The sequence below is a fragment of the Argentina anserina genome, chromosome 6 (genome assembly GCF_933775445.1).
Source record: "Argentina anserina chromosome 6, drPotAnse1.1, whole genome shotgun sequence".
Lineage (NCBI taxonomy): Eukaryota > Viridiplantae > Streptophyta > Magnoliopsida > Rosales > Rosaceae > Argentina > Argentina anserina.
The window spans coordinates 32,489,801-32,513,456 of record NC_065877.1 but is presented as its reverse complement, the minus strand read 5'-3'; the positions used below and the strand labels follow the sequence as shown (position 1 = coordinate 32,513,456).

The 23,656-nt window shown below is 36.2% G+C and overlaps 3 protein-coding genes and 1 pseudogene across 9 annotated transcripts; 3 read left to right on the top strand and 1 right to left on the bottom strand.

Annotated features, from left to right (window-relative positions):
• Positions 1-4,173: 4,173 nt before the first annotated feature.
• Positions 4,174-7,199, bottom strand: LOC126798934 (geranylgeranyl transferase type-2 subunit beta 1-like). Its single transcript, XM_050526028.1, has 9 exons — positions 7,080-7,199; positions 6,842-6,992; positions 6,630-6,746; positions 6,330-6,396; positions 6,043-6,191; positions 5,174-5,307; positions 4,851-4,949; positions 4,678-4,753; positions 4,174-4,338 (listed from the first exon to the last, which is right to left on the bottom strand). The coding sequence occupies exons 1-9, from the start codon at positions 7,131-7,133 to the stop codon at positions 4,238-4,240; spliced, it is 948 nt and encodes a 315-aa protein (XP_050381985.1). The 5' UTR covers positions 7,134-7,199; the 3' UTR covers positions 4,174-4,237.
• Positions 7,200-8,077: 878 nt separating this feature from the next.
• LOC126798925 (uncharacterized) lies at positions 8,078-16,093 on the top strand. Of its 5 annotated transcripts, none has more exons than XM_050526016.1 (11): positions 8,078-8,579; positions 8,699-8,723; positions 12,115-12,417; positions 12,504-13,396; positions 13,588-13,942; positions 14,022-14,126; positions 14,216-14,481; positions 14,571-14,798; positions 14,920-15,018; positions 15,100-15,195; positions 15,455-16,093. In XM_050526016.1, the coding sequence occupies exons 4-11, from the start codon at positions 13,370-13,372 to the stop codon at positions 15,881-15,883; spliced, it is 1,605 nt and encodes a 534-aa protein (XP_050381973.1). In that variant the 5' UTR covers positions 8,078-8,579; positions 8,699-8,723; positions 12,115-12,417; positions 12,504-13,369; the 3' UTR covers positions 15,884-16,093. The 5 variants fall into 5 exon arrangements, with proteins under 5 accessions (XP_050381973.1, XP_050381975.1, XP_050381974.1 ...); XM_050526018.1 differs by having other exon boundaries at positions 8,695-8,723; positions 14,034-14,126; XM_050526017.1 differs by having other exon boundaries at positions 8,695-8,723; positions 14,923-15,018.
• A 1,027-nt stretch (positions 16,094-17,120) lies between these two features.
• Positions 17,121-20,400, top strand: LOC126798921 (tricyclene synthase EBOS, chloroplastic-like). Of its 3 annotated transcripts, XR_007672571.1 has the most exons (9): positions 17,121-17,334; positions 17,434-17,716; positions 17,798-18,179; positions 18,347-18,565; positions 18,707-18,848; positions 18,993-19,241; positions 19,333-19,764; positions 19,869-20,025; positions 20,360-20,400. XR_007672571.1 is itself a non-coding variant. In XM_050526010.1 (7 exons), the coding sequence occupies exons 1-7, from the start codon at positions 17,191-17,193 to the stop codon at positions 19,639-19,641; spliced, it is 1,728 nt and encodes a 575-aa protein (XP_050381967.1). In that variant the 5' UTR covers positions 17,121-17,190; the 3' UTR covers positions 19,642-20,116. The 3 variants fall into 3 exon arrangements, 1 of the variants encoding a protein (XP_050381967.1); XR_007672570.1 differs by having other exon boundaries at positions 19,333-20,025; XM_050526010.1 differs by lacking the exon at positions 20,360-20,400 and having other exon boundaries at positions 19,333-20,116.
• Positions 20,338-21,925, top strand: LOC126797330 (tricyclene synthase EBOS, chloroplastic-like; annotated as a pseudogene).
• Positions 21,926-23,656: the final 1,731 nt, after the last annotated feature.

Genomic DNA, 23,656 nt, shown 5'->3' with positions numbered 1-23,656 from the left:
TGAATTATTTTAGAGGGAATTTGATCTCATTATTAATAAACTTAGGTGGATTAGGTTTGGCAATAAAAAAATGCTATAGGAAAAAATAATGTGTTTAGTCTCGTGTTGAACCGTGTTTTTTTACTCAAGTTTATTTCACTGATGAAATTAGTGATTTACAAGCTGAGAAGTTATTCACTGATACGTGAATATATAGAGACATTTATGTAGGGGTGGACACGGGACGGGACGGGGCTCATCTCACGTCTCGTCCTACTCTTTTGAATCGGGACGGGATCAGGACGGGATGAGGGTTTTTAAGAATGCATCACACTCGGGATTTATCCCGGTTGGGACGGGACGGGATCGGGACGGGATGGGACAAATCTCACTTTCTTATAAAGTTAAATAAAAACCTATATTTTTAATTTTTTATTAACAAAATAACATTTAATAATAACATTTTAACCAAAAAAATACATATTATGTTTAAAATATTATAATTTACCATTATTATTTGAATTGATATAATTTTGGAGTTATTAAGAACATAAATTAGTTTCATTTTGATAGAAATATATAAGAATTTTTAAGTTTTCATTAAAGGTGGGACGGGACGGGACGGGACGAAGCGGGATAGGAATTATTCGTTCCATGTCCCATCTCACTATTATGAAACGAGACGGGATCGGGACGGGACGAACGTTTTTAGACCTCCGTCCCGTCCCGTCCCTACGAATTTCGAGACGGAATCGGGACGGGATCGGAATTTTCGTTTTTTCTGCTCACCCCTACATTTATGCTTTGATTAGGAGCGTATTAAAGCATTAGTCGAGGTGCCGAGGGGCTAAAGTTAAAGAAATTAACTATGACCTAATAACTGCGAGACTTCCTCAACAACCTGACCTAACGATGATGAATACATAACCCCTCCCCATCTTAATTTTGTTTGTTTTGTTAGTACGAGATCATTAAACTATGCATTCAATTTGGAATGGGACTAGTAGTATACTATAGTTCTAGAGTGCTGAGAGAATGGGCGAGTGTGGTCCAGCTTAGCTTAGATACATTTAGTGATGCTCCAATTTTAATAGTGCTTGATGCTCCATTATTGGAAGCTTTATGCTTCTAATGTAAATGGTTAATCATTCTTTCTCCATAAACCACACAAGCAATATACCATAATTGTGGACGCCATATCTACTCGTGTGTAAAATTAGAGAAGTGTTGTAGCTCTACCGGAAAAGCACTAAAAAGTGGTAAACTATTTTGGTATTTACAGTACATTATCACATTTTACATTTTCTTTTAATCTGCAAAAGAATAATGAAGTGTGCTTTTTATACAGCCTTAGAAAAAGGCTCTGTGGTTGAGTTATGAATGGCTCGGATCCAAATGGCTTGAGATATTCTAATGAGACTGGTGACCGGTCTTATAGTACAGAGGCCGTGCCGTTTGTATTTTACTTGGTAGGACCTTAACGTTCAAAATTGTATGATTCCTCCTCCCCTGCTCAAGATAAATATCATCCTTTTTTTTAATTTGATTTGAAATGAAAACATCGATTACCTGTTAACATATAAGTTGTTACAATTCTATTTAACTAGTTTCATACCCGAGCAATGCGCACGCTCATGCGATAAATATCATTCTTTGATTTTTGATTTAAAATAAAAACATTGTTTACCGGTTTGTTATAAGTTATTACAATTCCATTTAACTAGCTTCAAACCGGTTTGTTCAAGTATTTGGCAAAACACATCCGTGACACATTTGTGTTTTATGTAATTGTCTTTTTGTATATGCGTCATGATAAGTTACAAAGCAGTATAATTAACAGTTAATTTTTTGTGAAACTTTTGAGTACTTGTTTTATAATAGTAGAAATTGTATAATTATAAAAATTCACACGCTTCATGCAATTGTCTGTTTTTAATCTCCTAAAATTGTCAATCTACAAGCAACGAGTAAAACAGATAACGGAAATGTGCAACATGAATTTTCTCTTCTCTTTCATTCTCAAAAGTATTACATTAACCGTAAGAATGAATTACAACATCGTAGTTGGTTTTAGTTGCAGTTTTCATTATTCTTGGAATTCAAAAATTAGGAAACTAAAATAATCTCCCAGGGAGAATGATTGCAATTGATGGTTACTTGCACACAAAAACAGTCTCAGAGCAGAAGGGATGGAGATAGCTACGAAGCTATGACCCATCATTTGGAACTTACATACAGTAGGGAAATTAAGACTAGTAGAACCGTGGAAGCAATATAGGATAAGGCTTCATCACCTTCATGGGGTCAGAGAAGCCAAACTTGGCAAACCAGTTCTGCTAGTTTAATTTCCAAGCATTGAATCATCGCAGACTCGATCCCTATATTTGAATCGCAATCATTCCGCACGTACCTCCCCTCTGAGATTCAATAGAAACCACCATGGAGCACACGGATTTCAGCTTATAAACCACACATGCATGCATACACGATTCTTATTCTTTGAGGAAAAAAATGAAAACAAAAAGGAATTTGATGACGTTACTGGGGTTTGTAAATTATAGAAGGAATGAAAAAGAGGCAAATAAAATAATGCCAATGGACATGGCATCGGTTTAAAATATCAGGGAAAAATATCTACCCAGGTAAAAATAAAAGCATGTGTCAGATTAATAAGGACTTTGATGACAGAGTGGAGGAGATGGATTGGAAGAAGAGTGCACGCATCTTCACGTCAATATGTCTTATCGATCATCATCATCATCATCATCATCATCATGCTGCTGCCTTCAATGTTTTTACCGACTTGATCCGATTATCACTATAAACCCAGCCTTGCTGATCATATGCTATATGTAACTAAGTAACTTCATTAACAACTAGATCAAGCCACATTCGTGGTGGTTAAAGTACTTAAAACTATAAATGGCACTTCAACTGTGTAATTCATAAGGAATATTTGATGTTATTATGCATCAATTAATACTCCAGGGAATAGAACAGAAAGAGGTCATGAGGTAATATGGCGCAAGCATAACCCTTATGAACTAGTTAGATGCATGGTTTCACCAAACTTCAAACGAATCAAGGTACAATATATACCATAGTCGACTTTCTCATTTACATGCATTATCAATTGCAACACATTATTTTTCTGATGCTATCGGTCACATTATTATCCTTTCCACTAATCAAACGAGGTCTAAGTGTCAGTAAGACAAACTTACGTACATTATCGAGACAGTTTTATTGATGTTCGGAACGGGGCGCTTCTTCAGGCACAAGGTGTTTGCGGGAGGAGGATGAGTGACGATTGGTGGTGTTAGTTCCTACAGAGAAACGAGGAGAGAGAGAGAGAGAGAGTGAGGCGAACTGGGCACGTGAAATGTGTTTGAATTATTTGAGGGTTTCATGGGTGGTGGGAGGTGACGCTGTCTTCGTTTGAGAATCAGAGTCACCAATCAAACAAATGGAAAGCCTCAAATCTCCCACACCTGACATCTTATAAGTTATATACACACATAGACCTGTGTGTGATGCAAACTTCGATGTCACGTGCAGACAGACTCCACCTCTCTGTATCGATCTCTATGACTTTTGTTGCAATACTTGGATTGCTAGTTGCAAGCACCTGCAAAACCACCTTGGAAGCCATTAGAGAGATTTGGCTCATGTTGATTACCTTTTCCGAGCTCAAATGATACCCTAGATGTTGGTTTTGTTCCTGCACTTTATTGATCGGAATAGTTCATTTTCCCGGCAACCAAATATGCAATCAATACAGGGCTCAGGAGATTTGTTGTTTGAGAATCAGGAGCCGAAGTTTTGAAAGTGCAATGCCCTACTGTCACAAGTTCCAAGCCTAAAAACATAAATGTTTGATGAACATCAGAACATGGAGTGGGTGTGATTGTATTGATTGTGGCACTGAGACATGTGAACCTCATCCAATTCTTGGGGGTGCCAATTATTCTTGAACAAATGAAACAGGATGTAATCCCAGATCAGAATAAGGAACATTAGAGTTATATTTTAAAAAAGAATACATTGATCCTGGAGCAGTGTCAATTGTGCTCAAAGAACTCATTATCATGCCATCATCAGGCCAGTGATTCTTTTTAAACAATAGTTAACTATCCCGAGATTATACACCCCCGGCACCAAAGTGAAAATTATTTTTCTAGCTAGCTATGTATGAAGGTGTATAAGAGTTTGCAAATTTATCAGCAAAAAAGTGTTGAATGTAAGAAAGTACAAGACTTTACTTCTTTATGCCTAAGATAACCCTATTCACAACATCAACTGGCAAAGCATAAGCTGGATCGATGGGTTTCACCCCTGGATATTCAAGAAGGGAAAGTCCTGCATCAACAAGCACCAACCTCGATCAGTTAGGTGATGAATACTGTGGCAGGTACAACAGGAAAAACCCAAAGATAAATGCTATATTGGTTCCCCAAAATGCAATGGCAGCTTAGGCATAGGCGAAGTTATTCTTTAATTACATCAGATCTCATCTTGTAGGGATACTTATAGGAGGAAAAGTACGGGAAGCATATAAAGTTATAAATTAATGTAAACATTCCAGATTATAAGATTTATGCAGGAGCTTCAGATGGTCATCCACTATAATCATTGAGAAATGTACAGCACTATTATTAAGTGAAACAAAACAAATGCAGAATTAAAGCAATTGTATACCTGCTACACCAAAGTATGTATGGTAGGCATCACACGCATCATCTGGTCTGTCAGAAATTCCTCCATTTTCAATGTCCTGGAAGTTTTAATAAAAACCACAGCATCTCAGATAAATTAATTGTGAAATGATCATTATTTTAGGAAACTCCGAAATAATTTACTTAATTACCTACCTGACAGTCTAGAATGAACTTCGCAAGCTTTTCCTTATTGATCCAATGAACTCTGTCAATCATGATCAAACTAGAGAGAACCCACCATGAGTAGCACACCTGAAATGTAGCGCAAATGCAGTGAAGAGTTCGGTAGTTCTAATAGCAATTCAGATTTCTATCATGAAACCACACACATGAAAATCTCTAGGGATGGCCATACACATCCACCCACAGAAACAAATAAACCACAAATGTAGCAAGGTAGTTTGACACTGATAAAAGAAACCTATGCAATTTTACTTTTCAGAACAACAAAGATTACAATACAATGCAACACCCACATCAGGAAGCTTCTCTGGACGGCCATTAAGACCTCCTGCTTTAACTTGCCGCTCACATAACCACCATCCAAGAAGATCCTTGTCAATACGATGTAGAGACCCCGTAATAGCAAGGGCGCCCACACAACAGAAAACTGCATCACAATGGACAAAGCAGAACATCAACTTTAAGTTAATTTTGACATACAGATAGCACTAATCCATGATTACTATTACTAACTGGATCAGACATGTGTTGCTTTATACTAAGATTGCAAATGCATTTACACACTCAGGACAAAAGATCTAAGAAGATATGTAACAAAGTACCATATTAGTCACACTGAACATCAGCTTCTATTAAATTTTTACCTTTCTGTCAAATTGTCAACAGATTGTATATATGGCTTAATAAATCAGTAGATAAATTCAACCAACAGATGCACCAGTACATGATGATTGATTTATTCTGGACTAAAGATTATTAAAAGATCAAACATATCAGCTATGTCACTGACAAATACTTTAACTGAAAAGAAAAGTACAAGAGAATGACAACCTAAGCTTAAAACTTGGTTAATAAGAACAGGTGCTATTGCCATCGAAAAGAAAAGAAACACCTAGAATAATGTATGGAACTGCCTACACCAAATACAACTGATTGGTAGTGAACTAGCGCTTGAATCTGTCTTAAAACTGAAGGTACTGTAAACTGTAACAGAATTTCAATAACATGAAAAGTTACTAAAAAAGTGAAGAAAAGATTAAGAAGCCAAAAATAGTTGCAGATCATGACACTATGATGAAACATTAAACATAGAGTAAATACACCGCCACCAGGTCTGTGCATGAACTAACAAAGTTACAGATGGTTTATATAGATGACATACTTTGACCTGCATGAGACTCCCCACCAGGCGTGCATCCAAATCCACCATCGTGATTTTTACAACTCAAAATGTAGTCCACAGCCTTCTCCACATTAATTTTATCCAACCGGTGTAGTAAAGCTAGACAACAGATTGCAATATATGAAAACCTAAGTAAAAAAAAATTCAGTATTTTTCAGTTATTATGCAGAACACAAAATAAACTGTTACTCAATCATGCTTTAAATAAAGGGGCAGTAATTTTCTATCATACAATACCAAACAAAAAGAAAATAAAAAAAGAGTACCGTGTATCAATTTCACCCCACATGTCCCCTGAAAATGAGCCATCTTCATTTTGCAGCCCAGCTACATCTGAATTGAGTGAGTGTTAAGCATACAAAGTTTGCTAGATTCATTCACGCTCTTTTCTATAGTTACTTGCATAGTTAGTAAAATGCTGTCTCTATTCATAACACTTCTATAAGCTCTAATATATATCCAGCCTCTCAACACAAGACATAGCACTTTTTTCTAATACCATTGAGCAATTGTAAATGAAATGAAGATTTATTTCAAAATGGGAAAATATATATGCCAAAGGATACAATTTGCAACCTTCTCGATATCCAATACATCAATCTTGTCAAACAAGGACAAAACCTGCACAGCACTTAAGGTATATAGTATGTGCGGGTCATGTCCAACGTTACCACCAAAACCACCTGCATAAACAACACTGAATCAACATTCTCCTCACAACTCCAAACCACCAAAGAAACAATCAAGAGTACAAATTTAGTACTGTTGGGATATTAACCTGATTCATGCTGGCACTGGAGGACCTCTGAAACAACTTCATTAACATCGACAGTGTCAAGCTTTCCAAGAAGGTCAAGAGTGGTTAGACCCCAATATGCCCCATTCAATCTTATATGCTCCATCAGAACTGATTCATAAGAGTCCTTTTCCTGAGATGTGATGCACATTCTTGTTAACATTATGTACTAATCTACAAAACCAAAGCATCCATATGCGTAATTGGACTCAAATTCAACCTTTGCTTTTGATAGAATAAATTGAACATGTTTCCTAGCTGCCAATTCCACCATCTGCTAAAATTTCAGTATCAGTTGAAAGACAAAGATTATAACTTGTGAGTAAAACCTATAAAACAAACAACTAAAACTTACCAATTTACCATCTCTGATCAAAATAACAACAACAAATCAACAGAAATGATCTTTGACCTATCTTGAACCATATTTATACATTCATATCAAGTGAACCCGGAAACTTCAATTCACAATATTAAACTCGTAATGAACCGACTATCTTAGATACCCAAAAGCATTACGGGAATGAGATTAATAAGCAGTGAATCGAAGACAGTCAAAACAGAAAGATCATAGCTTGGAACTCAAAAGCTAAGACTCCGAAATCAAAGACTAAGCACAACCATAATGTCCCGAAAGTGAGGACAATTGAGATTCGTACTTACAATTTCAGGCACAGATTGTATTTTGAGTTTGAAATTTAAGGCTTATGTGGGTCTGGGGTGGGCTCGAGCCCAACAACTGTCAAATCACTGATGAGTGAATCTGTCCGCATAAATTGGAAATCCCTCCCTGACACTCACTTCTCTTTTTTTTTCTTAGATAATTTTCTTATCAATACATATGAAATTATTAAAAATAATTCTTAACTTATCTATTCTAAATTATAAAAGATAATCATCTTTTATTATTAGAAAATCTCAAAATGAGATATCAAATTACATAAAATGATTTAATTGATTACCTTCTTTTCTGATAAACATCATAAGTCAAAAATTAAATATAGATGATTACCATCAAATTGAATGTAGATGCTTTAATGTATAAACAATATAATTATCTAAAATTTCTCATAAAATTTGATTTGAGCCAAAGAACAAAACTCATTCATTAGAGGTTAGAATATTTCATATATGTGTGTGTGTGTGTATATATATATATATATCAATGAATGAAAAAAAAGTTTACCAATTTTATTATGAATTTAGAAAACACACTACAAGAAATAAGGTAATAAGCGACGAAATTATTTGCGATGATTGATGATTCCTCACAAAAAGTTAGAATTTGCGAGGAATAAATAGTCGTCGCTTATTTATAAAAATGCGAGGAAATAGTCCTCGCAAATTCTCATATTGAGTGAGGAATTATAGATTTCCTCGCTTATGATTTGGCGGGAATTGAGAACAGAATTTTAGTCAAAAATTTCTCAAAATTTGTGTTTGAATGCAGCTCAAATTTGTTGGCGGGTGTATATGGCGCCAGATTGTAAACTTTCTGTAAGGAAGTCTAGCCAATCCTCACCTAAAAAACACTCAGATATATATTAAAAAGTCAAATTATAATTATTGGCCACAAATCTCAAGTGAACTCCAAACCCTTTCTATCGACTGCTATCGCAAAAAAAACCCTTTCTATCGCCACAGCCAAACCTTACTCCCGAAAATCTTCCAGATTGCCGGCGAGCGAATCGAGTACGTGCCTCTCATCTTTGCAAGTTGGGTAAGGATTTCTTCTTGATTTTAAATCCTTCGTCGTTTGATTTGGTACAACACAATCTGAAATCTTCTTTGCTTTTTTGTTTGCTTTTCTTGAAACTCGACCGGGCTTGGATTAGTCAGCGAGCATTGCAAAAGCATATTGAGGGTAAGCCTTTTAATCTTCTTCTTGTAGTCCAGATTAGAAGATGGAGCTCCTTTGGTTGGATTCACGTTTTAGTAATTCAATTTCTATTTCTACCCACATATGCTTGTTCATAATTTCATGTTCTTAGATTGATCTTCTGTTCACATTAAATTTTGGGCATTTTGTTCTTGTACTTTCATGTACTTTGACTACTACTCTTCTGGGTGTTAAAACAACTGAAATTCTTGGGAAATAGAAGACTGTGTTTATTGTGCCTAAGGTGTTTGTTGAAATGCCCAGCTGAGTTTGGGATTGAATTTAGTCTTTTCTTGTGTAGGTTGATCAATTTCCTTGATTAGGAAAAGTTCTGTTTATTGATTAACTTCACAGACCTGTTTAGATATGAGAACTAGTTCGAATTTCATTGTGTTTTGGTTAAAAATCTTAGTGGTTGCAGCTCTAGAATGGTGTTCTTGAGTTTGGGTGTCCAAATCAAATTTTGGATCTTTTTGATTCATTGTTTGTTGTGTTTGAAATCATTCTAGTGTTCTAGAATTGTTCTCATACTGTTTTGAAGCTTGACAATCTCATTTACTACTCCAGAAATTGAATCTAAGTCTTCAAATTCGAGTTTCTATGTTGCTGGAAATTTTCCAGAAAAGTGCAGAAAACCTTGATTTCGGACCAACTTTGCAACATCATAACTTTTAGCTCAGTTCTTTGTTTTAGATTCCGAAAGTAGCATTGTAAACTTCATATATCCCTCTATGTGCATACCAAATTTCGTTGGTTTTGGTTTACTTTTGGTATGTGAAAATCCTTACCAAAATCTATCACTTACACAGCCATATCTGTTTTTACTGATGCATATCAGTAGTCTTTCAAAATTCATAACTATTTCCAGAAAAATCATTTTATGGTGATTCAACTTCTGAGATGTTCTTTATGATGTCTAGTTTATTTCTTTAGAAGACCACGAAGTTAAATTCTTTACAGATTTATCCAGATTTCAATGTGAAGGTACTGGTCAGAAAACTGGTTTAGTTTTGGTTGTGTTAAGTTAGCTTGCTTGTGGTTTATTTCAATTCTTTTGTTTGTTAAAGTGTCCAATTAGTAAATTGGTTAAATTTGTGGCATATCTACTTATGCACTCTTGCAATTGAAAGTTTCTTGTATTGATTTACTTGTAAGGTAGTTTACTAACTTATGCACTCTTGCAATTGAAAGTTTCTTGTATTGATCTACTTATGCAATTGACATTCCCATTATTCACTTAACGGAACATATACCATCTTGATTGGTAGAGTCGAATCATATATGAGCAAACTCTCAGGCCACATAACTCATTTATATGTAGAATTGAACAAGTTTTAGGGTTTTTTTTGTCTGTTAGTGTCATTTGTATGGCTACTTTAATTGTGGTATGTGTATCTGACAATTTTCCATTGTTCTTATTTGTAGGACATTGTTGCCATACAACAGTTTCAGTCCAAACAACTTGTTGTCTTTGCTTGCTTCTTTAAGGTTAGTAATCGGATACATATAAACTGCTATGATACTACACACACTTTGTGTCTTCTACATCTCCATTATGAGAACTTTTGTCTCCATGATTTGTATCTTAGTACTTTTTTTTTGTTATTTTTACATTCTGTGGTAATGAAAACAAATCATGTTTTGTTTTGCTTGTAACATGAATACAAAAATAGATAAGTAATGCACACCTTTAATATGTCTGGAAACTTAGATAATTACTTTCCTTTTAAATAAATTTTAAAACTTATTTGATAGGTGGAACATATCCTTTAAGATGCCTATACATATAATATATTGATTCAGCATGCTTATATCAGTTTCTGGTCTTGTGTATGTTCTTAATGCTAATTGATTGTAAGTTGGCTGATATATACGTATGGGTCCTTTCAGCCCTGTTTATATTGGAATTAAGTCAAAATGAATAGGGAATGGATACTTAAGCAGGACAAATTTAGTACTGAGTATAAAGAAGGGGTCAGATCATTTATGGAGGTTGCTAAACACCATGTGAATGAGAGGAATGAGACAATATGTCCGTGCAAGGACTGTCTGAATAAACGTTGGCAGCCTCTTCATGTTACTCGTGTCCATTTGTTGCATCGTGGAATGTCAATTGCATATCTGAAATGGACAGATCATGGGGAACAAGGAGATACAGTGACCAGTGAGGTTGATGAGCAAGTTGATGAACCAACTGGTGACTTATTTGGTATGATTCGTGATCTATTCCCTTCAATGAATGCTGGAAGCCAACATGCAGTAAGGGATGAAGATGATCCAATGATGGATGTAGATGATGATGATGATTCAGAAGATGAAGATGAAGTAATTGAGTATAACAATGATTATGAGAAGCTACTGTTGGAAGCTCAACGTGAACTGTACCCTGGTTGCAAAGAGCACACAGTATTATCTTTTGTTGTTGAGTTACTTCAATGTAAGGTTGAGAATCTGTGGAGCAACAAATCAGTTAATATGGTGTTGAAATTGATGAAGAAGACTCATCCCAACCCCAACAATATTCCTGATTCCTACGATGCATGCAAGAAGGTGTTAAAAGGAAGCCTGGTAAACATCCCACAAATAGAGATTTGAAGAGGAAGCGAAATGCAGATGAATTAAACTGGACCAAGAAAAGCATTTTCTTTGAATTGGAGTACTGGTCTAAGTTAAAGATCAGACACAATCTAGATGTGATGCACATAGAGAAGAATATATGTGATAGCATTGTTGGGACACTGCTGAATATTGAGGGAAAATCAAAGGACACTTATAAGGCCAGGTTAGACTTGAGAAATATGAAGATCAAGAAAGATTTATGGATCACAAAGAAGGGGAATGGGAATGAAATTAATTTCCCTGTAGCTGAGTATGTCTTAACACCAGTGCAATGTAGGGATATTTGTGAGTTTTTGAAAATAGCTACATTTCCAGATGGCTATGCAGCTAACATTTCACGAAATGTGCATGTGGAAGAGGGAAAAGTGTCCAATTTGAAGAGCCATGACTGCCATGTTTTATTGCAAAGGGTGTTTCCTGTGGGAATTCGGAAGTATTTGAAAAGAAAGTGTTAACTCCGCTTATGGAATTATCACATTTTTTTCAAAAAATCTGTGCAAAAACATTGAGTGTGGCAGAACTGGATAAGCTAGAAGATGATATTGTGCTGATACTGTGCAAGCTAGAGAAAATTTTTCCACCAGCGTTCTTTGATGTCATGGTCCACTTAGCTGTCCATCTACCACGTGAAGCCAAGCTTGCTGGGCCAGTTGGATATCGTTGGATGTATCCAATAGAGAGGTATAATCTATAATTGTCTTTTCTACTCATTACATAGTTTTCAACTCTATTGCTAATTTGTTTTGGTGACTATTAGGTTGTTGGGGACGTACAAGAAATATGTACGCAACAAAGCTAAACCAGAAGGTTCTATTGCTGAGGCATACATCTCATATGAAGCATTGACATATTGCTCTATGTATCTTACTGATGCGGAGACAACCTTAAATCGTCCAGAACGCCACTGTGATGGGACTGGACCAAATGGGAATATTTCTGTTTTCTCTCATAAAGTTCGACCAATGGGGAAAGGAGTAATGGTTGAATTTTCAAAGGAGCAATTGGAAATAGCGACTTGGTACATATTTAACAATTGCGAGGAGATTGAAACCTATCTCAAGTATGTGTTATCTCTCACTGTCTTTCTCAACATAGTTTGAATTTCTCAAATTTTAATTTGATAATATTTTTCTAATTTTCATGTAGGGAGCATCGGGAAGAGCTACAAGCAGAGAGTTCTCAAGATTTAGAAAGAAGACATAGAGAATTATTTCCTGAATGGTTTAAATGGAAGGCCACAGCATTATATGATGCGGGATTGATTAGTAAAGAGATGTATGCATTAGCACAAGGTCCGGATCCACGTACTCTCCAATATTCTCTGTGTACTGTAAATGGTGTTCGGTGGGCGATAAAAGAGATGGAGAGATCTCGCATCACTCAAGATAGTGGGGTTGTGACCCTTGGTTCACATGGTGACGAACCCTTCAACTTTTATGGAAGTTTGATCAGCATTATTCAACTAAATTTTCAAGGTGGCTATAATTTGTTTCTTTTTCAGTGTCATTGGTATAACACATCGGAAAAAAAGAAAAAGGTGGACTATCATCTCATGTCTGTTAATGTGAATAGTCGATGGTATAACCATGATCCTTATGTGTATGCAACACAAGCAGATAAAGTGTTTTATCTTGACGACCCAAAGTTGGGTCATCCTTGGAAAGTTGTGCAGAAAATTCAGTATAGACATATTTGGGATGTTCTTGAGAGAGAGGACGAAGATGAAGCACCATTAGAAGAAGATGGTAGTGAACAAGAGTCTGATGAAGAGTCTGATGAAGAGGTTGATGAGATTAGTAATTTGGAAGTTCAGGTGGATGATGAAGAGAGTGGTTACTCATTACGCAGAGAAGATGTAGAACCTGAAATTATTACTTTGAGCATGGGTGGTATTGAGAAAACTGTAGCCAATGATATTGACTACAACGGTGATGATAATTTTATTGATGATGATGTCCTTATGGAAGATGTTATATCATCAGGTGAAGATGAAGTTAGTATAAGTAGCGAGGATGATAGTGACAATTAGTATCACCATGGTAGGTTGTCAAAGGTTCAATTATAGCTTATTTTCAGTTATGCTATTATGTGCTTTGAGGTTTACATATGCTGATATGCATGTGTTTTCCACTGGTTAGTGATTTCCTTTTTATATGATATACATGATATGTAATTGTTGAATATGATGTCTGGTTGTAGTTTTCATTTTTAAAAACTTGTTTTAATATAGATGGAATCCGAGTTGCCACCTTCTCGAGGGAAAAAGATCAGGAAGATTAAGTTCAAAGTCCCTCCACCTCCTGATGTTACGCCGGCTTCTCACCCAAGATCTGAAACTGAACCCACGGCAACTCCTCAACCAAGATCGGCAGCTCAACACATATCATCTTCTCAACAAGCAGCCAGACATCAACCTACACCAGCTTCTCAACCAATGGCAAGAACTGAGCCTGCACCGGTTTCTCAACCTGTTAAACTGGCACAGCACCGCATCATAGCCCCACAACCAGCTCAAGCTTCTCATGCAAGACTGAGTAGAACATCTCAAAAGCAAGCTGCTCAATGCCCCACAAGTTTGAATTCAGGTAGAACTTTAATTTTTATATTAAAACTTTCATATCGACTATTTCATATATTGTAAAAGGCTGACTATTCTGATAATAGCTAATATTGCAGTAATATCTCCGGAACCAGATGATGCTTATAGATCAAGAGTTCCTTCTCCAAATCATGAGATTGCACCTCAGCAACATGAAACACAAAATGGAGGTAAACTTTAAATATAAATAATGATACTATAATAGGCTTTATAGAAATTATGCATATTTCCAATTGTAGGAACTAATTACTATTTATAGGGAATTCTGATTCTACAACTTTGTGCACAAAACGAAAGCGTGGAAAATCAGTTGGAAAAGGAACTCTTGATTTGATTTCAGCAAATAGGGGAAAGAAATTGGTTGTTGTGTGGGATCCAGATCATTGGGTTCCTAGCGATGGGAAAATTAGTAGAAGGTTCACTTCTGAGATTGGAATTACTATTCGTAGTTATGCTCCAGCATGTTATGGAGGTTGGTCGAAGATAGAGCCTGATATTAAGAGGAAATTGCGGGAGAAGTTGGAGGTAAAGTTCCAACTATAGAATAAGTGTTGTTTTATTAGTTTATTTCTGAATATTATTCCATCATTAACGCTACATTTATTTGATTACAGATACTTTTCGAAGTTGATCTCCTTCATCCAAAAGTTATTGCATATGTGGACTCAATAATGTCAACAGCATATACTCAATTTAAATGGAGATTGCATGATCACTATAAGAAGTGTGGAACATATGAACAAGCACGAGTCAGGTTGCCTCACCCAGACCTTTGGAATAGTAGACCTCTACATCATTGGCATTGGTTATGCGATAATGTTTGTCGCAATGAAGACTATATGGTATGTATTTGTGCTTCATCATATAATCATGAATTATACATACTGTTTGTTTGAAAGAGTAATTTCATATGATAAAGCTGGTGATGCTTATAGTGTTCATAACTTTATTTCATTGATAAAGGAGATCTGTGCTACTAATGCTCAAAACCGGGATAAGCAAGAAAGTACTCATAGGGGCGGTGCAATGCCATTTATTCAGCATGCTTTGCAAGCAGCAAAGGTAATTAATTAAATACTAGTCACCCATGAGGTATTCTATCATTTCAAACTTGTATTTAACTGTATGATTTTTCAAGTGCAGGAAAGTGGTAAGCCTGTATCATTAATAGACAACTATGAAAATATGTATCAGGATGCAGAGCATACCTGGGTGAGTGAGGCTAAACGAGCGAGACATGTAAGTTATTGAGTTGTACTGGATTATCAAGGTTATATATAGTAGAAACTATTGAAGATCTAAAGTTCAAGTCTGCGATTTGTATCTTTATGTGTACATAGTTGTTATGGCCATGCAGATTAGATTTTAGGTACAATGTCTTATATATGTCTTTGTGCATGTTAGGTACACTGCATTATACCTAGCATCTTGTTTGTTGTTGTCAGTTAATATATATGTTGGTTATATATATACATAATGATCATTCTTTTTCTTATAGGAAAAAATGAAGCAGAAGAGAGAAGCTATCAAGGCAAAGCTCATAGAAGAGGCAGCAGAAGGTACTTCTATTGAATCAATAGAAGTGTCTTTGAATGAAGAGATTGCTATTATGGCCAAAGAGTGTGGGAGAAAAGGTGGAAAGGTTCATGGCGTAGGTGCTTTCCCTCGGTTGGATATCCCATCTTCTTCCTCAACGCCAATCAATTCTGAGTGGAATGAGATGAAAGGTAACATACAAACTCTGTCGTCAACTGTAACTACATTGAAATCAGAGAATGCACAACTGAAATCCATGTTGCGAGCAATATTTACCAAATTGAGTGGGAGTAACAACATCAATGTTGATGCTGATACAATAGCAGCAGATGGTATTGAAGGTAGAGATGATTTCCCTGATGGCTTTGATGACTTTCCCATGAGACTCTAGTATGCCTTGGAGCTCAGTAGTATATTTGGAAAGTTTCTTTTTGAGATGAAGTTAAGGAACTGTCCTTAATATCTAGGAAGAATTACATCTCAGACATGTGGTTAAGGAACTATATATTTAGTCCTTGATGCCCTGTGTTCTATTTTGAATCCTTTTGGAATTGCAAACAGTTGTATATATATGTAAGCTTAACTCTAATATTAGTTGGCATGTTTAGTTACTCAATTTCTTGTTCTTTTATCTCAAATAACTTGTATGTTACCTTGAAGAAATGCATATGGGAAAGATGGGTAGCAAACACAGAAGCATATTACAGATTCCTTGCAATGTTTATTTTATGAGGAAAATGTATTCCTCACATTGGTTAATTTGTGAGGGATGTTATCCATTGCAATTGAAAATCGGTGAGGCATTGTTATTCCTCACATTTGTTAATTAGTAAGGAATCTTTGTTCCTCGCAATTATCAATATGTGAGGAATCTTAATTCCTCGCAATTAAGTGATTGCGAGGAATTAAGATTCCTTGCAATTACTTAATTGCGAGGAAACCAAAAATCCTCGCATATAGTAATCTGTGAGGGGGTTTAAGCGAGGAAAATTTGCGACGAACAAATTTCCTTGCTCATTAGTTTAAGCGAGGAATATAGACCTTTTGCGAGGAATTTCATTCGTCACATTTTACGTTTCTTGTTGTAGTGACACAAGTGGAAGAGTAAATTAATTCGAGAAGATAGTTTGTGTGATTATTATACATTTTTCAAGTTATATATAATAAATGAATTGAAATATAGTAGGGAAGACATTAATTGATAGTAGTCGAATTTAATATATCAAATTAGATAATAAGTTTTAAAAAAATTATGGAGGTCTAAAATAACTTTTTAGGTATATGTAAAAACAAAATGGAGGTTAACTAATTAAGGAGGTCTAAATACTGTTTTTTGAGGTATGAATAGAAGTTCCCACAATATTTTTCATGTTTGTCGCGTGACCGAAATTAATCAAGACTTTTTCCTTTGATAATGAAGCTGATAGAACAAGTTCATCAACATGATTCTTGTGCTAAATGTTTTCATTGAAAAACATGATTCTCGTACATGTGAAAAACTACATAAGTGGAAAATTGAAGTCAACACACGCGGCGAGTCTACAATAGTGTAGATATTTTCTCTGTTCATCTGCCTATATATGTATCATGATCAGTATTCTCTGTTCTTCACACTCAATCCAAAGTCGCTTCTAGCTAGCTTGTTGTCTAGTTGTTCCATTATAGTAGAGATCGATCAGTTACCCAAAGCCTCTTCCAATGTCTGCCCTAAGTTTGGCCAACAGAGGTAGCATTGCTACTCAAACTTCCAATCTAGATGTTCAAAGAAGGAAAGCAGATTACAAGCCAAGCATTTGGAGCTACGAGTATCTTCATTCGTTAAGGACTGATAATTGTAATCATGTAAGTACAATGTTTACGTTAATTCACTGCATGATGTACGTGATCATTTTCAATAATCAGTATTAGTTGATAAGACAACTAATTTGCTTGAATTTGCAGGAAGAACTATACGATATTAATAATAGGTGGAAGCCGATGGAGGAGGTGGTGAAACATATGATTGATCAGGATGGTGATGCGCGGTCAGTAGAGACTACTCTTGAATTGATTGATGACATCCAACGATTAGGGTTGGGACACCGATTCGAGGGCAGTATAACAGGAGCCCTTGATAAAATTATGAAGAATCTTGACCAGATTACAGACAAAGATACTCCAAGTCTCCACCTCACTGCTCTCAGCTTCCGGCTCCTTCGCCAGCATGGTTTTACAGTCTCCCTAGGTAAGTAGCTATAGATTTCCATTTAATTAGGTCAACCTTGCAGCTTCTAATTAACTTGCTTTAATTTATATTTCCCATCAGATGTCTTCAAAGTTTTCACGGACTGCGACGGCAGCTTCAAGGATGGGCTTTGCAAAGATGTCAAAGGAATGCTGAGTCTCTACGAAGCTTCATTCCTTGGTTTTGAAGAAGAAAGCATCTTAGATGAGGCCCGTGCATTCACCAGCATGACTTTGAAGAACTTGAGCAGGTTGCAAGATACTCCAGGAAATGGTGTATCAGAGAAAGTGAGTCATGCATTGGAGATGCCATTGCACCACAGAATGCAAAGATTAGAAGCTAGACGGTACATTGAGGCATACAATAAAAGTGCAGGTGCAAACCAGGTTCTACTTGAACTTGCCAAGCTAGATTACAATGCCGTGCAGCAAGCATACCAAACAGATCTTAAGGACATGTCAAGGTGAAAAAACTAAAGATATATATATATATATATATATTGTACTGATACCTCTTGACAAGTTGAGGCCAGCCTATACGGTTGCCTCACTTGGGATCCGTATATAGCTCATATATATGTACACATAATTTCAAACTAACTTGATCCTATAATGATAATCCATTAAACAGATGGTGGAAGGACATAGGGTTAGCAAAGAAGTTGTCCTTCAGCAGAGACAGATTGATGGAGTGCTTCTTTTGGTCAGTTGGTATAGTGTTTGAACCTCAACTCAGCAATCTCAGAAAAGGGATAACTAAAGTCAGTGTTCTAATCACCATAATTGATGATGTCTATGATGTTTATGGTACTTTGGCGGAGCTAAAGCTATTCACATCTGCTGTTGAAAGGTAATTAATGGTTCGATTTTTTCATTAAATTATTCCCCACGAAAGGAAAGTTAAGTAAATTAGCAAGTCATAGACTCGTATATTATGAGATAAACCAAGTGAATGTGTAACATGTATCAATCCCAATTTGTGGTAATTCAGATGGGATGTGAATGCTGTGGAAATTCTCGCAGACTACCAGCTGAAGATCTGTTTCCTTGCTCTCTATAACACTGTGAACGAAATGGCTTATGAAACTTTGAAGGAGCAAGGAGTGGACGTCCTTCCTTACTTGAAAAAAGCTGTACGTATATGTATACAATTCCTTATTTGCATACTTAGGTTTTGGGTCTTGTGAACTTGTGGTTGTTTCAGCCTCATCGGCATTGGCCATATGTTGATGATGATGATATGCGCTCTCACATCTTTCTTGCACTTTGTTTCTCAGTGGGCTGATCTGTGCAAAGCTTTCCTAAAGGAGGCAGAGTGGAGTCACAACAAGTACACACCCACATTTGAAGAATATATTGCCAATGCATGGATATCATCATCTGCAGCGCTCATTTTGGTCCACACATACTTTCTACTGAATCAAAATATCTCAGATGAAGCACTTGAATGCTTAGAGAATCACCACGATCTCTTGCGTTGGCCTTCTCTTATTTTGCGGCTCTCAAACGATTTGGCTACTTCAGAGGTCTGTCTTCAATTATTTTCTAATTCATTGGCGTCCATCTTCTCTAAGTTTTCTCTAGCTTTTAACATATTGGTTATGTGCTGTGCTGCAGGCAGAACTAGAGAGAGGTGAAACAGCAACATCAATATCCTGCCTCAAAGGTGGAGGTTGTGTTGGGGATGTGGAATCAGCTCGCAAATATATTAGTAATTTGATTGAGAATAGTTGGAAGAAGATGAACAAAGATGGACAATTATTTGGTGCTAGTAGTACTTCTTCTCCATTTACAAAGGAATTTGTAGCAGCAGCAACAAACCTTGCTCGGATTGCCCAATGCATATACCAATATGGAGACGGGATTGGTGCCCCGGACAAAATAGTGAAGAACCGGATCCTAGCAGTGATTCTACAACCCCTCTAAGGGAATGAAGCTCTTATAATTCCTCTGAGGAAAAAAGTAGATGCAACCCCGAATTGGTTGAGATCGAAATAGAGAATCACCTACATGTTCAGATATATTATCCAGTGTCCCATTAAATTTCAGGTCTTGTCAAATGAAATTTGTTAACATCAATACATTAACAGTTCAAAAAAAAAACATCAATAAATTAAAGCTGTGTTCTCAAATTTGTTTAATAATTTTTCTAGAGAAAAAAGGTGAACGCCCCGGCAACAGATAGCGGATGCAAACGAGGGCCTTTTCTCTAAGCCCATTGAATTTAGAGAGCCCAAAAATAAGTGTAAGCTCCAGAGTCCAGACAATTTGTATCTTCTTCGTGCGGGATTTTAACTGATCTGAAATTAGGTACTCAATCCAGACAATTCTGTGTATGAGTTTTCATCTTTCTAATATCAAATAAAATCCAGCACGAAGATTCCTAATCATGTAGTAACAAGTTTTCCGACATGCATACATGGTTCATATGCAAATGCTACCCTAAACAGGTCATCAGGTGAGTCGAGAAAATGAGACATACCTTCCCATGCATGCTAATCTGAGAACAACGTTGTAAATCCACACACGTACATGATTTAACTGGTGGTTATATTCATTTGTTTCGCCTATATATGTCTCATGATCAGTATGCTCAGTTTCTCAAACCGATCGAACCAAAAATTAATGGCTTCTTGTTGCCTAGTTCGCTCGATGATCAGTCATTTGAAGCCTCTTCCAATGTCTACCCTGAGCTTGGCCAGCCGCGGTGGCGCTGATACTCAAACTTCTCATCTGGATGTTCAAAGACGGACAGCAGATTTCAAGCCAAGCATCTGGAGTAATGAGTATATTCATTCGTTACGGATTGATGATCGTGATCATGTACGCGTACGTGTACGAGGTTTGCACTAGTTCACGTACTGCAAACTGTGTGATCATTTAGAATATTAATCTTCTTAACTCAATTCTTGTGCATGTATATGATTGATTTTGCAGGAAAAAGCATACGGAGATAATAGATGGAAGTTAATGGAGGAGGATGTGGAACATAGGATTGATTATGATAATGGTGCCCAATCAGTAGAGACTACACTTGAATTGATTGATGATCGATATCCAACGATTAGCTAGGTTTGGGACATCGATTAAAGGCCGGTATTGAAAAAACTCTTGACCGGGTTCTGAAGTATCTTGACCAAATAATGGACGACGGTACTCCAAAGCTCCACCTCACTGCCCTCAGCTTCAGGCTCCTTAGACAGCATGGGCTTCAGCCTCCCAAAGTAATTAAGTAGCTAGCTAGGCATTTTTACCTTTAATTTGATCAACCTGCTCATTAACTGTTGTACCTCTTGATAATGTATATCACATGTAAGTCAATCAATACTAATACAACTATATGTTACCGATCAGATATCTTCAAAATTTTCACCCACTCCGATGGCAGCTTCAAAGATTACCTTTGCAAAGATGTCAAAGGAATGTTGAGTCTGTTCGAAGCTTTATTTCTTGGTTTCGAAGGAGAAACCATCTTGGATGAGGCCCTTGCATTCACCAGCAGGCATCTAAAGAACCGGAGCAAGTTACATGATACTCAAGGCAATGGTGTATCAGAGAAAGTGAGTCATGCACTGGAGATGCCATTGCACCACATAATGCAAAGATTAGAAGTTAGATGGTACATTGAGGCATACAATAAAAGGGCAGATGTAAACCAGGTGGTACTTGAATTAGCCAAGCTAGATTACAATGTGATGCAGCAAACATACCAAAAAGATCTCAAGGACATGTCAAGGTGAGAAAACTAAAATGTGTATATTGTATACAAATACCTCTTCTGGTCTCAATTCAACTTTTATTAGCATCAAATTAACTTGCAAGATGGTCCTGGCTCTAGAAACAGGAATTGAGCGGACGCTCTTGAAAATTTGAGGCCAGCCTAAACGGTTGCCTCACTCGGGACTAGTAAATGGCTACCCTTGTAGCTTATATATATGTAGATAATTCCAGACTAAATTAATTAGTTCTTAATTAAAATGACAATTCCATGAAACAGATGGTGGAAAGACATGGGGTTAGCAAAGAAGTTGTCTTTCAGGAGAGACAGATTGATGGAGTGCTTCTTTTGGTCAGTTGGTATAGTGTTTACCAATTTTATTATGAATTTAGAAAACACAAGTGGAATAGTAAATTAATTCGAGAAGATAATTTGTGTGATTATTATAAATTTTATAATAAATGAATTGAAATATAGTAGGGAAGACATTAATTGATAGTAGTCGAATTTAATATATTAAATTAGATAATGAGCTTTAGAAAAATTATGGAGGTCTAAAATAACATTTTAGGTATATGTAAAAATAAAATGGAGATTAACTAATTAAGGAGGTCTAAATACCGTTTTTGGAGGTATGAATATAAGTTCCTGTAACGACCCAAAATTTCGAGCATAAAAACTCAAAATTTCAAAGTCGTTAAACACAAAACGATCTCAATAAAAATCGAAATCATAAGAACTGTCACAGCGGATCATTACTGAGTTCATGATACAACTCAGACAAACCAATTATTAAAACCCAAATTTATAATCCATATTAAATAAAAATGGAAATGTAATAATCCTCACAATTTCTCACAAAACCATAAATAAATCCTCACAAGTTCTCACACAAATCCACAATAGAACCTCACCACAAGCAGGATGATGAACGACTTCAAGTCCCCAGAGATGTCCTTCGATTTCCACTAATCGACACCTGCAGTAATATCCCCTACACCATTGAATTGGTGCACCGGGATTGTCAACATAAACCCGGTAAGCTTTACAGCTCGTATGAGTAAAATAAAACAAATATAACTCGCATAACAACATATATGTCAATCCACAATTAACAAATATAAATGCACTCATGAGTCACTGGACGGCCCATCTGGTTGTCCCGAAAATATGAAAATGAAAATACTCATGAGAAATTGGGCAACCCCTCTGTTTGCCCAAATGCATTTATAATACGAGTACTAATGAGCGTTGGTACGCCTCTGTTACCCTTCATATAGTACACCGCCGACGTTGGGTAACCTCCTCACTACCCAACTTACCCAACGCCCGGCATAGGGCAACCTCCTCGCTACCCTACGCCCGACATAGGGCAACCTCCTCGCTATCCGATGTCCGGCAGACAGACTAGAGCTCTAACTGTATCGTAACTTTCGCCCGGCCAAAGGCTAGGTTCTGACATGCCACACACGTCCGAAGACTGGTCCGAAGACATAAACACGTACAATAATCTACTCATTATTGTACAAATTTCATCATGTACTCAATATATAATGCTCATCACCACTGTGATCATAATTCACAAACGAAATCCTAACAGTATATAATATAGCAAACTATATATATATGTACATATTTACCATTTATACAATATATATACCATCCACTTTATCATATACATGTCATATTTCTTTAGCACGTCCGAAGACAAAACGATTTAACAAATCACAACGTTAAAATCACGTACAATAATCTACTCATTATTGTACAAATTAAATCACATGCTCAATATTTAATTCTCGTCATCGAGCTGACCAATTCTAATGAATTCATAACAATATATAATATAGCAAACTATATATATATGTACTTATTACCATTTATACAAAAAATATATATAATCCACTATATTGTATACATGTCGTATTTCAATATTTAAAACTCTTGCAAAGATCTTGGAATCACCGCAAGGGTAGATTCGTAAATATGTGAAATTTTACTCACCTTATCGACTCGAGCGTAATTCCACAATTTCCGAAGATAATTCATTTCCTTGATTTATCGATCACCTTGAAAAGATAAGAAAAGAATTTAAAAACGTTTCGTAAACCTTTAAATGCCGAAACAGTAATAATCGGTTACTGTTTAGCAATTTTCGGTTTTACGAATTTACTGTTCACTGTCACTATTCAGTGTTACTATTCACGGTTACTATTCTGTATT